The 13,027-nt window shown below is 50.5% G+C and overlaps 3 protein-coding genes across 3 annotated transcripts; 2 read left to right on the top strand and 1 right to left on the bottom strand.

The window, feature by feature from the left end:
• Positions 1 to 7,666: 7,666 nt before the first annotated feature.
• On the bottom strand, positions 7,667 to 8,014 carry TrAtP1_007034 (uncharacterized protein; the record flags this gene model as incomplete). Its single annotated transcript, XM_066113365.1, has 1 exon — positions 7,667 to 8,014. One exon carries the CDS (start codon positions 8,012 to 8,014, stop codon positions 7,667 to 7,669), a length of 348 nt encoding a protein of 115 aa, XP_065969451.1.
• Positions 8,015 to 8,661: 647 nt separating this feature from the next.
• TrAtP1_007033 (uncharacterized protein) lies at positions 8,662 to 9,157 on the top strand (the record flags this gene model as incomplete). Its single annotated transcript, XM_066113364.1, has 2 exons — positions 8,662 to 8,725; positions 8,844 to 9,157. The coding sequence occupies 2 exons, from the start codon at positions 8,662 to 8,664 to the stop codon at positions 9,155 to 9,157; spliced, it is 378 nt and encodes a 125-aa protein (XP_065969450.1).
• Positions 9,158 to 10,815: 1,658 nt separating this feature from the next.
• TrAtP1_007032 (uncharacterized protein) lies at positions 10,816 to 12,177 on the top strand (the record flags this gene model as incomplete). Its single annotated transcript, XM_014082178.2, has 1 exon — positions 10,816 to 12,177. The coding sequence occupies one exon, from the start codon at positions 10,816 to 10,818 to the stop codon at positions 12,175 to 12,177; it is 1,362 nt and encodes a 453-aa protein (XP_013937653.2).
• Between the last annotated feature and the right edge of the window lie 850 nt (positions 12,178 to 13,027).

The raw sequence follows: 13,027 nt of genomic DNA, 5'->3' as shown, positions 1-13,027 counted from the left end.
AAGTATACAACAATGACTGGGAAGACAGAAGAGAAACTGACATGGACAAGGACATGGATATGTGCTTAGCTGACTCAGGTGAGCAATAGTCCTAGTGTATGTTGGTTCAGTTATGATTCGGATGGATGACTTCCGAACCTTTGAGTAGAAGGGGAAAGGAAATCATCTTCTTTTCTCCATCTCGAGATACGTTAGCTCCGTACGAATTACCAAAAAAAACGCAAGATGAGGAGCCGACAAGGGTGACTGCGATGGATGACATGCCGCCTAGGCAGAAGCAACATCTCAATACCAGAAGAAGCAGCATTATCCTTGACCGAACACGCGAAATGGGTAGCAGCACAAGGCTGAAATGGGGCACCTCATATCGGAGAAATGGTCCGGATGACTGGAGATGTTGCTAGCTCATCTTTTCCTATGCCAAGAAAGTCAGCATGTTTTTTTCTCTCATTTGTTCAAATCCATAGAGCAATAGTAGTAGCGTGAGTTATGACAGGATTTTGGGCACACCAAACAAAAAGAAGGCGTCGGGCTTGCTTCTAGCTTCTGATAAGCACCATGCTTTCCACATGAAAGCCTTGAGAGGCAGACTAGAAGAGAAAGGAGGCTGCTACTTCTCGTGTTGCTGTTGTCGTGCTACAGCACTTAGTACTGTCTGCCTGGGAAGGGCTTTTTTACGGTTCTGACGTGAGCGCGTGTCAAAACCTGGTCAGCACCCCGGCTTTCGTTGGAAAGACAAACCTCGGGACCGACTTATGCATATGCATTTGGAGCCAAATTACCAGCAGGTCGATGGCCAAAAAGCTAATCTGCATCCCTCATGCTTGTCTTTCCAAAAGTGGAAATATGAAATATTCCCAAGAGTAGAAAAGGCTTCTAGATCAACGCTTGCTGTTGACACGCGGAGGAGAAAAATCTAGGCCTAGGACCCGGAAAAAAAGAAAGAAAGAGAAAGCGAAGCGCCAGCGAGATCCACCCCTTGCCAGGGTCAGATTCCAAGAAACTGTTAGTAGCTGTAGGACATGGTAATTTATGCGAGTTGGTGTTTTAGTGTGTCCCTAAGCCTGGCTAGGCATATGTAATCTTCTTTGTTATTTGCTGGTGACATACATACAAGTCGAGCAGCGTGTATGTCACATACTTGTATGGACCAATTCCAATATTAAAGGGTGTCATTAGGATTCCCTGTTACGTGATTATTAGCAAAAGCAGCGAAAGATGAAGACGGGCCACTCACGTGAAGCTTAATGCAGGCATTCCGTAACATGGAAAGAGAACCACAGATTGGGTCATCTCAAACTACACATCGTGTCCAAAGTCAGCTCTGTTTTTTTTTTTGAAAATTTACTTAATGCTCTGCTCTGTATAGAGCAAATGATTGATCACAAAAGATACGCAGCAGCATGAGTCAAGAGGCTCTCATAGCCCAGTGACGCACCCCAGCCTCCAGGGCTAAAGGCCAAGGGAGCCGCCGAACAACGGGTAAGGCCTGTGTGGTTTTCTAACCAGGATGATCCGTGTTGGCGGAAGTCAGACGACGCCGTCTTCGGTTCTCATCGCGGGAGTGAGCATTACCGATGGCCGCGCAAGGATGGATGCATACCTGCTAGTGCTTTGCGATCAGTGATCCATGGTTCTCCGCTAATGCAAGCCTTTAGGACTCCAGGAAGGAGTCCCGCTTGAGGAGGGAAGCGATGGAGCATACTTGTATCTAGTTCATGCGGAGAGTCCAAGTTACAGACTTGGACATATGAACCATCTCAGTGTCTAGTCTGCTATTGACAAAGCCCTCTCTCAGTCAACTCGGTCAAAAACGGCCAGCCTCTCATCCCTGGAATACTGATCATCCTCTTCCACAAGAAGCAAGGACCAGGGAGTCAACCAACAACCACCCCTAATGCAGTTTGTCCGAGTTGTCCGTGTTTCCCGTAAGCACTGCTGCAACAGGCCGAACGGGCGACTTGACATTCTATCCACCGACTAGGGCTTTCATATCTTTGCAACGCGGGACATGCCTATGTCGCGAAAGCATAGACGATCCCTCAAAGGATGTGGTCCAACAAAATTCCGCAAAGAGAAGCGAGAGTGCATATCTTTGAGTTGGATTTCAAGAGTCTGCATGGCATGCCCTGGATATGGAGTCGAGATACAGTCAGATATTCGCTTAGGATGCCCCCCCTTTCCCCGTGTTGTAGCCGCTGTATTGTCGTAGATGGCATTCTTCCCGCTGATGCTTGTCATAGAGGGGTGTGAATAGTTCTGACCCATGATTCTTTCCAGCTTGTCATAGAACGATCGCTGTGTTTAACGTTAAATGGACACATGTTCCGCTCGGAGGAGCCTCTCCTAGAGTGTATACTCGATAGCAGCAATGATACCGCAGCAAAACCACATGTCGGCGGGCGGGTAAGCGAGATAACCGCTTTGATATTACGCCCCCATCTCCCACGAGTGTAGATTTTAATGGGTTAAATACCATTGCTGGCTCTCCAGCGTCAGCTTCTGGCTGTCTCATCGTCGAGGGTCGCATGACGAGCAGCCACCTTGCAAGACGCTACACTCTGGGGAGCGTGCTTTCAAGAAAATCATTGTCGATATCGTTCTGGTCCTGTCCCTGTAGAGCATGGTCTCACCGCCTGTATGTTGGCGATAGCTTTCCCTCCGAGTATAACACAATGTTCCAGTGTTTGTGCACTAATACTTGCTGCCACTCCGCACCGAAGGAATGCCCTTGCTTTTAGTCCAGTTTGCATAAAGCTGCCGGCATTTGGAATCCGCTTTGCAGAGGCCAGGCGGATACAAGGCCATCGGGAAAGTTCCCCAAAGGCGGATAACTCTTGTTAGCCGTCAAGTTGCGCGCGCAGAAGCAATTAGCATCTGCAAGATGAGTGGAGCGCATGCCTGGCTGTAGGCCACAAGAAGCATCCCTCAGAACCATCTCTTGCCGAGGCGAAGAAAATAGCTCACAAAATACCTAGCAGGGCTTTTCGAGGCGTTCATCTCGACCGTTGAGGCGGCTGTTTCCGACGTAGGATGCGTTGCGCCGGTTGTTTGCTTCGTCGTAGTGCAGCGCATAGGAACAGGATCAGCGACACTCCCAGCGACCGTGTGGGGATGCCCAGCTCGAATTATATTGCGCACAGTAGCATCCCTGTGTGGTTTTGATGATGGCTCCACGGCCATTTCGATGGCATGAGATGCTCTGTGTTTGCTGAAGAGAAATGAATGTTTTTTTCTTGGTCGTGTAGAAAAGACTAGACGAGCGCTCCTTCGATATCGGGAAGGAGCATCTGTCCGGCTGAATACGTCAGCTTGGGAAGGCGTCTCGCTTAATTGCATGAATAAAGGTGTACCTCGACTTTAATTATCACGACACTGCGCGGCTTTGCTAATAACAATTGCTTGAAATGGCATAAATTTGGGGAATATGTTTTTGAATATTTTACTACAGCAAGTGTTTTAACTATGCGGCATTACAAGATGAACATATAAACCACATAGCATCTAGGTTAAGCGAGCGGCTTATGAATGAGCGACGGCAAAGTGTGAGTTCTTCAGATCTAGATGCCGGAAAAACCGGTATGAACTCTTGAATAAGACGAGTTTCAGTAAATTAAAGAAAGTAAGCACCAAGTTGTGAAAGCTTTAAGTTATGGGGGATTTCTTGGAGTATATTTTGTTTACGTGTCTACCTTTGGAAATTACCAGATTTGTACTCATATGGGTAGTGGAAAGATAAAACGCAAGAGACAGCAACAATTCCCTATTGCTACCCAAATTAGATCTGCTTGATGAATATAATTCAATGCAGCGTATGTGATATTAAGCTAAATACGATGAGATACATGATGGGATTTGCACCATCAGTGGCTCTCCTAAAGAGACCGATGCCTATGCGAAACGTTATATGTATACCTGACTATACCAGTTTTTTTCTTTTTACTTAAACCTTGGCTATATTCTATCCCATATGTCTTCATTATAACCTATGTCTTTATTTATTGGCGCGTTATTGGCGTGTTGTCTCTTCCCACTATGCTCTAAATACCTGTTTCAAACAGAACCACAATGCAGATATATACTCTTTACAGACTTGTCAATAATTTTACGATAGTAGTGATAGCGAAGTCTTCAATATATTCACATTTATTACCGAAGTAGGAGACATACTGCTCCACCCATAAAACAAGAAGCTTCCCAAAAGCTGGGATATCATGCGTGCGGGCAACTGCGGCCAAAAGTTCTAAACAACGGGATATATCTGCTGAAGAGGATATTTTCAGATATAACGTTTCCAAAATGGATAATATTTACAATTGATGTCTTATAGCTTCCTCTATGAGCGATTGGTGAAGTAAGCGACCAGAAGCATATTGCGAATTCCTTGCCATTTTGGAACCATCATTTACCTATACCTCTCTGGTCGGTCTGTCGGAGCAACTGTACAACAATTAGGCGAGCGAAACAAATTCACCCAGTTTTCTAAGAGAATATATTACTGTGCTTTACATGGCTTCTTTTTGCTCTTGAGAACATCTATTGCAGTCGCGGTTCCTGCTATTCTGCTGTCCATATATGGCTCAGCATACTATATAAGAGCTTGCCGAACATTAACAATAAACTCGAATAACTTGGATAGATATGATCGAAATCGGCAACTCCTAGCATCTTTCTTGCATAACTGCATGATACATTAGTAAGCTTTACATCCTTCAACTTGAAAGATACTGTGGTAGTCGCGCTGATGATGAAAGAATTGAATCAGTGCACACGATGGCAGCAAAGTCTACTTTCCACGTAGGATTGAAGTCGCTATTTGCGAAATTATAAAAGAGTGCTTTGTGAACTGATTCAAAGAGAGACTAGACGATATTGGTTCCGATGAAGCAAGTTTTGGCTTTCCATATGTTGTTCAGGGGAAGCAGTTCATACCGCTATGGCGCTTCTACCCCTCTACACGAGTAACTTCAGTCGTAGCAATAAAATGTATTTTGGACCCATGCCTCGGTTACTTCAACAAGTATGGCTTTTGCATTATAATACAAGTATTAACTTTATCGAGACGCTCGTACTCTCGTTATACGAGATTTAAACATTTCTTTCCTACCTGACTTTAAAGCCTTCATATTTCTCGCATTGCTTAATGAGCTCTTCCTCCGTGGACTTGCCACCCATAATAGATACAATCCGTATCGTAGGTATGAATAAGGCACACATTCAACTTGACTTTGTATATATTCCCGTATTCATCTTGTTGTTGTTATTCGGTACCCTTCTTGCTATGGCATTGCAGTTCAGGGATAATCTTGAGGAGGGGTAACGTATGAAGCAGACTAGGAGAAAGACAATTCTTTTGGCGGCATTGATACCAGTTGTTAGCTTATATAGTGAGCAATCTTTAAAAGTTGTCCAAAGACAAGCATGTCTCATAATAAAAACACCCTTGTCTCCCTCAGAGCGTGATATAACTCCAAGCGTTTCTGTAGTAGTTGCAAGTGAAGCTGTACCCAACAAGAGACAGTTCCGTATCAACGACGTCGACGAAAGGGCCTCAAGCAGTTGAACAACATGGACATGCGTGGCCATAGGCATGTGGACAGATACAAGAACTCCACACTACGCTAGTATTACACCGTGGTTGATCACGCTTACACCTACGAGTAATTACTGTAGCAACACTTTCCCCGCGCCTGAATGCCGCCTATAATGCCCCGGTCACCGCTCAATCATGATCCAGCGATGCTCTCTGCCCACCGCAAGCATAGACGGTCATGGTGCTGGATGCCGCGGTCTGATTGGCTGTTGGCTAGGCTGGGCTCTGCCGTTAAGCGCCGGCTGGTCAGCCACGCACTTGCATGCATGTGCTGCGGTAGTGCCTGTGCCTGTGCCTGTGCCTGTGCCTGTACCTGTACTTGTACCTGTTCCTGGACAGGATGCTTCGCGGCTGTGGTGGCACACGATGGGTGCTTGGTGCAGATACGGGCGATGATATGCAGCACAGCCCGTGGCATTGGCTGTGGCCTTTGGGCGATCCAGACCGAGCCGATGCTGGTGCGGACATGGCTGGACTTGTAATTTTGGAGGCGGGAGGGCCTAGAATAAAAGAAGAATATTCTCAATACTCTGGTTGCCCTCGTCGTGAGAATCGATCGCATTCAATGACACGTCGCATGGCGCCATGGAGCAAGCTGCGCGGGGAGTCACGGGCCATGCCCCCATGCCGGTTCGATGAGAGACCAGAGAAGACCAGACCAGACCGTGGAGCTGGAGACAGAGGTCGGGATGAAACAGACTCGATCTGCTGCCTGCACGGAGCCATTGCGAAACGACCTGCCCAGGCGCAAGACTCCACCGACGTTGCTGTATACAGTAGGTAGGTCGATATACTTTTCGGTAGTGGCGCATATTAAACTCTGAGCACGCTCGAGGAAAACAAAGGATCGCCTTGCCACTAAAACAAACCCAGACGCGAAATTGCCTATGGGGTGCTTGCGTGCAGTCTGCATGCCTGCTAATGCATATCAGCCACTGGCGCTGCGGTTAATTAGCGACGAGCGCCAAATATGGAGGGCATGCGGCATGCATTCCTGCGAGGAGGTACACCGTTCTGCCGATGACCATTGTTCAACTGCAGATAGGGCCTGGGCAGTAACATTGGTCTGGATGAGAAACAAACGCTCTGCGGGTTGCAGGTCAAGGGAATATGTTTGCTAGTACCAGAGCAGGAGAGAGAACCCTGTACTGTATTCGTCAGTGGGCCGCGTCTCCCCTCGTCTCGTCATTGATGGATGGGACTGTTTCGTATGGGATGCGTGATCTCGTCTGAGGAGGCCTGTATCAGCCTTTCGAGAGCCCCGAAATTGGTTGATGCCTGCTTGTACGAGTACATCTACAACGCCAGGTTGCTCAGCACCAGGACTAGCATCATCGTGTACTGCTACCACCGCGGCGCCTTGGCTCCTGCAAGAGGCAGTCAGGCAGAGCAAGGCTGCGGCAAACCTCGAAGAAGCCCCGGTTTGGCGACAGGCATAGCATTGATAAGATTTCAATAGTCTCGTCGCAGCCTGGGGCAGACATGCGCGGAAAGGGACTCGGGGCATGTTTCAGGACAGGGACGCACGCAGGGCCAACATTTGGGTGAATGTACAGTATGATATGACTGTTCAGTCCATCGTGGCCAAAGCGAGGCTGACGAGCCAGCCAGGAAAGCGAAATTTAGATGAGCCGTCTATTCTGGTGGTACCTACTGCTGGTACGTGTCCATACTCCATAGCGTACAGTAAGAGCACGTCTGCCGTGTGATGGGCTAGCAGGGCGACATGAAACACGGGAGGCACTGCTGCGTGGAGTCGACGATCTGGATGGGGACTGGCATGGCCTTCAGGGGGGGACCCATGTTCTAATTGTAGAAGCATGGGAGCAGAATGCAGGTGTTGCGGTGGCACTCTGGACGGAGCAGCCATTGATGGATGCAAAGACGATGCGCTCTGGCTGCTCTCGATGCGGAACCAGCCGTACCTTGAAGACGGCCGGCATCTGATAACAGTACCTGTGTGAAACCATTTGCAGCTGAGTTTCAGAGCATCCTAGAAGCAGAACCTGATCTGGCCTGGCCCGACCCGGATTCCTGGACGGAAAAGCAAAAGCCAACGCCAGCCGTGGCAGGTTAGGCGCGCTCCCGGCAGAAGACGAGAAGCGTTCGTGCAAAGGACTCGAGGGGAGCCAAACAACTGGGCCCCGCCAATCCTCGAGTCGTTGGACTACTAGTAAGTGTTCTTACGGCAATGGGCGTCGCCATCGTGGCTCTTCCTGATTGACTGGAGGGTTTTAGTTCAGTGCTTGCACAAGTAAAACGCCCTTTTTTTTGCGCCTCACGTGCCGGTTTGGTGGACTTTGTCTTTGTGATGATGATGATGACGATGACCACTGATGCCGCTGATGAGATGCTGACGATGCGTAGAGGGCGTTGTCGTCGCCGCCGTGTCTGTTCTTCTTGCTTCTCTGCTGTAGTCATGCAGAATAAATGACTCTTGCGGCACGAATTGGTAATGCGATGCTCCCGCCTCGGCCGAAGCGGAGAAGCAGAGCGAAAGAAGCAGAGATGCGTTTCTTGAGGGTGTCGTCATGTACGAGGTCCCCAGTGCAGCGTGCGCTGTGATTGGCCGGGACCCGGCGCGAGCGAAAGAGTTGGCGTGCTGGTACCGGTACTTTCCCCTGAGCGCCGAGGGAGGAATCCCCGTGCTGCAGGGCGTGAGTGTTCAGTGTTGCTATTTTGCGAGAAGAGAGAGAGTTGAGCAGGGGTTGGGCAGCCGTCGGGCTTCTGCGGAGGGGGTCAGTTGCAGTCTTGGAGAGGAGAGGATCAGAGCAGAGCAGAGCAAGTACGGAGCGGCTACCTGTTTGCGCGTCCAGAATACGGGGCTGCTCCATCTTGGGCGCTTGTCACGCGGCAAGTTGCGACTCGGAGTTGCTAGAGAGAGAGCAGCAAGGCCTGACACATGGCGCATTCGGCGTGGCCCGAGCTGGGTGCTGGTTTATTTTTGTGAAATTTATTTTTGTCTGCGCGTCCGGTGTCTCTTGATCGCATTGATGTATACTATAGGCACTTGTAAGCTGCCTATGCCATCTACAGGCGTTGATGCCGGGGTATGGGCGGAATAGCACATGGAGCTCCCGAGCCCTGGCATTTCCATCGCCCCGCAAGAGGCTCCAGGCGGTCCAAGTACAGGTACCGACACCTGCTAGGACCATCTGGGAATCTGCTGAGAATCGAATCCCTCGGACCTCCTCGCCGCCCTGATTGGCCACACGCCAGCGTCCTGCGACCTCTGACTTGCGCCATCCAGCAGCCAAGCAGCAGCCAAACAGCGCCTCTAGTTCCTGGCAGGTCCTGCAGCCGCCGCCCATTGGCCGCCATGCCGCAGCCTCGCCCCGCCCAGCCTCTGCGCCGCGGCCTGTGACTGGCGGTGGGCGCTCGCGCTGCTGCCCCTCCACCGCTAGCAGCGCCCTCGCCCAGCTGTCAGTGGCCTGTCACGGCGCCCTGGGCTTCTGGGCCTCTGCCTCTCCGCCTATTGTCGCTGCTCAGGGGTCTGGTCCCCTAGGCCCACCCGCGGTTTTAGGGCCCTCAGCGCACCCTCCTCCACCGTCGCCTCCTGTCTAGCGCGTTTTCCCGCTGGGCTCCTCATTTTGCCTCTCCCTCCGGCCACCTGCAATTAATTCTACGCCACCAGCTCTTTTTTTTCTCTTCTTTTTTTTTTCTCTCTCTCCAATCTTCTCCTCTCCACCCTTCCTCCACCTCCGTCCATCTTTGTCCCATCACCATTTACACCGCCTCTTATTATTTTCTCCTCTCTCTTCTCCCTTCAGTGGCCCCTTCTTGCCTCGCCTTATTTTCAATCTCTTCGCTTTTCGAGTCTCGTCTTTTTTTTTTCTTTGCGGATTCGCCTCTATTCGCCCTTCATTCGCCGCTGCGCGTATATCGCTCCAATCTCGCACAACGGGACGTTTTCTGCTCGTGGCAAAAAAAAAAGAATCAAACAGACTTCAACCAAAAAAGGATTAAAAAAAAGATTTCGACAACTCCCCCGGGACAAAGAGGACAGTTTAAGGAGACCGACACCAATTTTTATGGAAAGCGCATTCACTAGTGACCGCCATTAATCGACTGTAATTATTCTTCGACCGCTCCTTGCCTTGGTCAAGACCGCATCGCTTCACCATCTCTCATTCGGCCGATCGTTGATAACACGCAGCATTTTGGGACGCCGCAAAGCTTGTTTTATCGTTTTCACTGCAAGGAAATACACGGACCGCCCAGTCACTCTGTCGCGAGACTTCTCGAAGACCGCCTAGCTGGAACCTTGGACACGTTAAACACGAGTTTTTACTTTCGTGCCTTTTTGCCGCCACCATCGCGAAAATCGCACGCGCCCCCCTTTTCCGTTTTAGCCTTTTCGAACTCAAGCATCATCTGCTTGGGTTTTAACCTTGACGGAAAGCTCAACTCTATTGCAGCCCGTCTCTTGGCGCGTCGCTTACTCGTTATTCAACTCGTCACTTCCTGTTGGCAACAAATCTGCTTTGCTTTGGAACCATCCTTCATTTGATTTCCAAACGGCTCTTTTTTTCTCTCCTTCCATCACTCCGATTTAATTTTCGCCCCCTCCGCTGTTTAATGCTCGGCGATTTCTTCTTCTTGTGAACATACTACAATTTCTTGGATTTTCGACCTTTTTCTTCTTCTCTTCTCCTCGGCTTTTCTCGCCCTCTTGAACTGTCTTTGCTCGACGGTTCATTCTTCGTCAGCCTTCGATTCAAAGCATCGCTTCCGCATTTTATCAAATCTCGATTCTACCACATATTAGACTTCTAATTTTTTTCGCACCGCATTAGACCTTGGAATCTGTTAATTCGGCTCGTCCGCAACGCTCGATTCTTCGCCACATCACTTCATTTACAAGCACCGTCTTCTTTTCTTTCTCTGAGCCATGGACGCAGGCAGTCTCGCTCAGATGTCTTCCAACTTTGTTTCTCCCGGTGGCCTGGCCTCGCGCCGCGGCAGCCAGAACATCAAGCCGCTCTCCTTTGATACCATTAAGCAGGGCAACAAAAACCAGGACGGCGGCATTCCAACTCCCCGTACCAGCCGCTCTCATCTGCTTGCGGGCCTGAGAACGGCCCCCAAGTCTGCTGCGGCGGCTTCCTTTGGTCCCATGTCACCCACTGGTGCCGACGGTCCTATGCCGCAATACTCTCGGAACGCATACGGCTATGGCCAGGGCAATGTATACAACCCTCCTCTGACCGCTTTCCCTCAATATGGCCAGCAACACCACCATCAGCAGCAACAGCAGCAGCAGCAGCAGCAGCAACAACAGCAGCACTATGCCAATGCAATGGGACAGCAGTACACGGTTGATCAAGTACTCGCTCCCCCCCCAGCTGTCCATGGATGAGCAGCTGCAAGAGCAGATGGATCCCAACCTCTATGCCCAACTTGTCGCTACCAACATGTATCTTGCCCAACAGCAGCAGAGGCTTCAGCAACAGCTTAGGAGCGTCCAGGCCGCAGCCCAGCAATTCCAGCAGCTCAACATTGGCACCAACCAGCTTGCTCAGCAGCAGGCCGCTGCTTTCTACGAGCAGCAGCAACATCTCGCCGCACAGGCTGCCGCCGCTCAGGGCCAACAAGTCTACTACGATTCCGCTACGGGCCAATACTATGTCGATACCTCGGCCGCCAAGGCTGTTTCTGCCATCAGCGTTGAGCAGCAGCCCATGACTCCCGGCTTCAACAACTTCCAGCTGCAGATGCAGATGATGCAGCAGCAGTCTCGCCAGCAGCAGCAACAGGGGGGCACCCCTCGTGTCCAGGTTTCGCCGCCTCCTGAGGGCCAGCAGGGCTCGTTCCGTGGCTCCTCGCCCCCACGCCGCTTCGATTCTCCCACCGAGGTCACTCCTCTTCCTCCACCATCTGCCAACGCCTTCCGACGCGGACATAAGAAGTCATCCTCTCTCGCCGTTAACAGCGTGCTGGCAGCCGCCGCCGCCGCAGGGGACGCTGGCAAGTCTCCTGCGCCCAAGACGGCCACCTTCCCCGCCCCTGCCACTGGTGGATATGGCCCTGGTCAGGCTCGGGCTGGTGAGCATCCAATCCGCCAACCTCGTGGCCCACCTTCCATGGACGAGTTGAAATCGAAGCCCACGGCCAAACATGAGGGCAGCAAGAACTTTGCGACCCGCACCCGACGATCGGCTGTTCACAACCTTGTTCGTGCTGGTCTGGAGCGCCGCAAAGGATCTGGCAGCTCCAGCGGCAGCATGAGCCCCGTCTCCGAGACGGCTGAAGAATCAGCGACACCCATTACTGACAACGAGTCCGACTCTGGACGCAGTGGCTCAGGCAGCTTGGCTGGTGAGGTGGAATGCCGTAATTCGCGAGCCTCTGCTGCTGGCGGCTGGGGCGCTATCGGCTCAGACCGACCTGGCTCGCGGCAAAAGGTCCGCGGCAGTGTTGACAGCAACTCTGGCTCTGAGAGCGACAGCAACTCGTTTGCCGATGTTTTCAAGAATGGTGCTCTGCGAGCATCCAAATCACAGGAGGCTGCAGATGGTCAGCGCAAGGCCCCCAGACTGGTTCTGACCAGCGTTGAGAAGCGCAAGATGGCTTCTGTAGCATAAGAAAAGCTCAAGTCGTGTGTGTTTTTATACCTTATTCTTCTTTGCCTTTCTCATTATTATAATTCTTATGACTTGACGCTCCCGGACTCTACTTTTTGACATGACCCTTTGGACCTGCGAATTGCATTTATACATCGACTACAATCTCGATCTCGACAGCTTTTCGCCTCTGCTATTATTCATTTTCTTTCTACAACAAAGGCAGCCTCGCATGGATGAATGCGTGCTTAATGTGCGTGAGGCCAAGTCATGGTCATACTTTTTTATCAATGATTATTTTATAATTCACTTCTCGACTGTCCTTTAAATCACGGAATTTTTTTTTTCTCTCTTTCTCCGAATCGGACCAAGGGGGCGATTGCCCAGGGAACTGTTTTGTTTTATGGTGACAAGTTGAGAACTTATACGACTGGTGAAAGACGACAATATCAAAAAGGGCGGGAGACACAAACAAACTGCTGCCTCCTCGAGGGTAGAACCCTAAGCGCGCGAGCCGAGAGGATGCAAGACTCATCCAGCGGGCCTGGCATGGCAGACATGACGAAAACGTGCACCCCTTGGTATTCTTTTTTTACGGATCTTTGTTGCTCTATTTACTCGAGCGCGTATGGTTTTTGACTTGCTACACAGGGCTGGATTGACTAGGATGGAGGGAGCTCTAGGGTTGGGACATGGGTAGTGATAAGTTTCTACAGATAGGCACATGAATGCAAATTGGTGGGCCAAAACAGACTGGTGCTTTGATGTGACTTTGATGTGACGCTACAGTAATGGATTGTGTATACCAGCTACCTTTCCTCTATCTAGGCCCTATTCAAGGATGACTACCCTGTCTTGATGCATTGTCGAC

Source organism: Trichoderma atroviride, chromosome 3, assembly GCF_020647795.1.
Source record: "Trichoderma atroviride chromosome 3, complete sequence".
NCBI classification, from domain to species: domain Eukaryota; kingdom Fungi; phylum Ascomycota; class Sordariomycetes; order Hypocreales; family Hypocreaceae; genus Trichoderma; species Trichoderma atroviride.
Note: the sequence above shows the minus strand (reverse complement) of the source record. Positions and strands in the feature narration are given on the sequence as shown.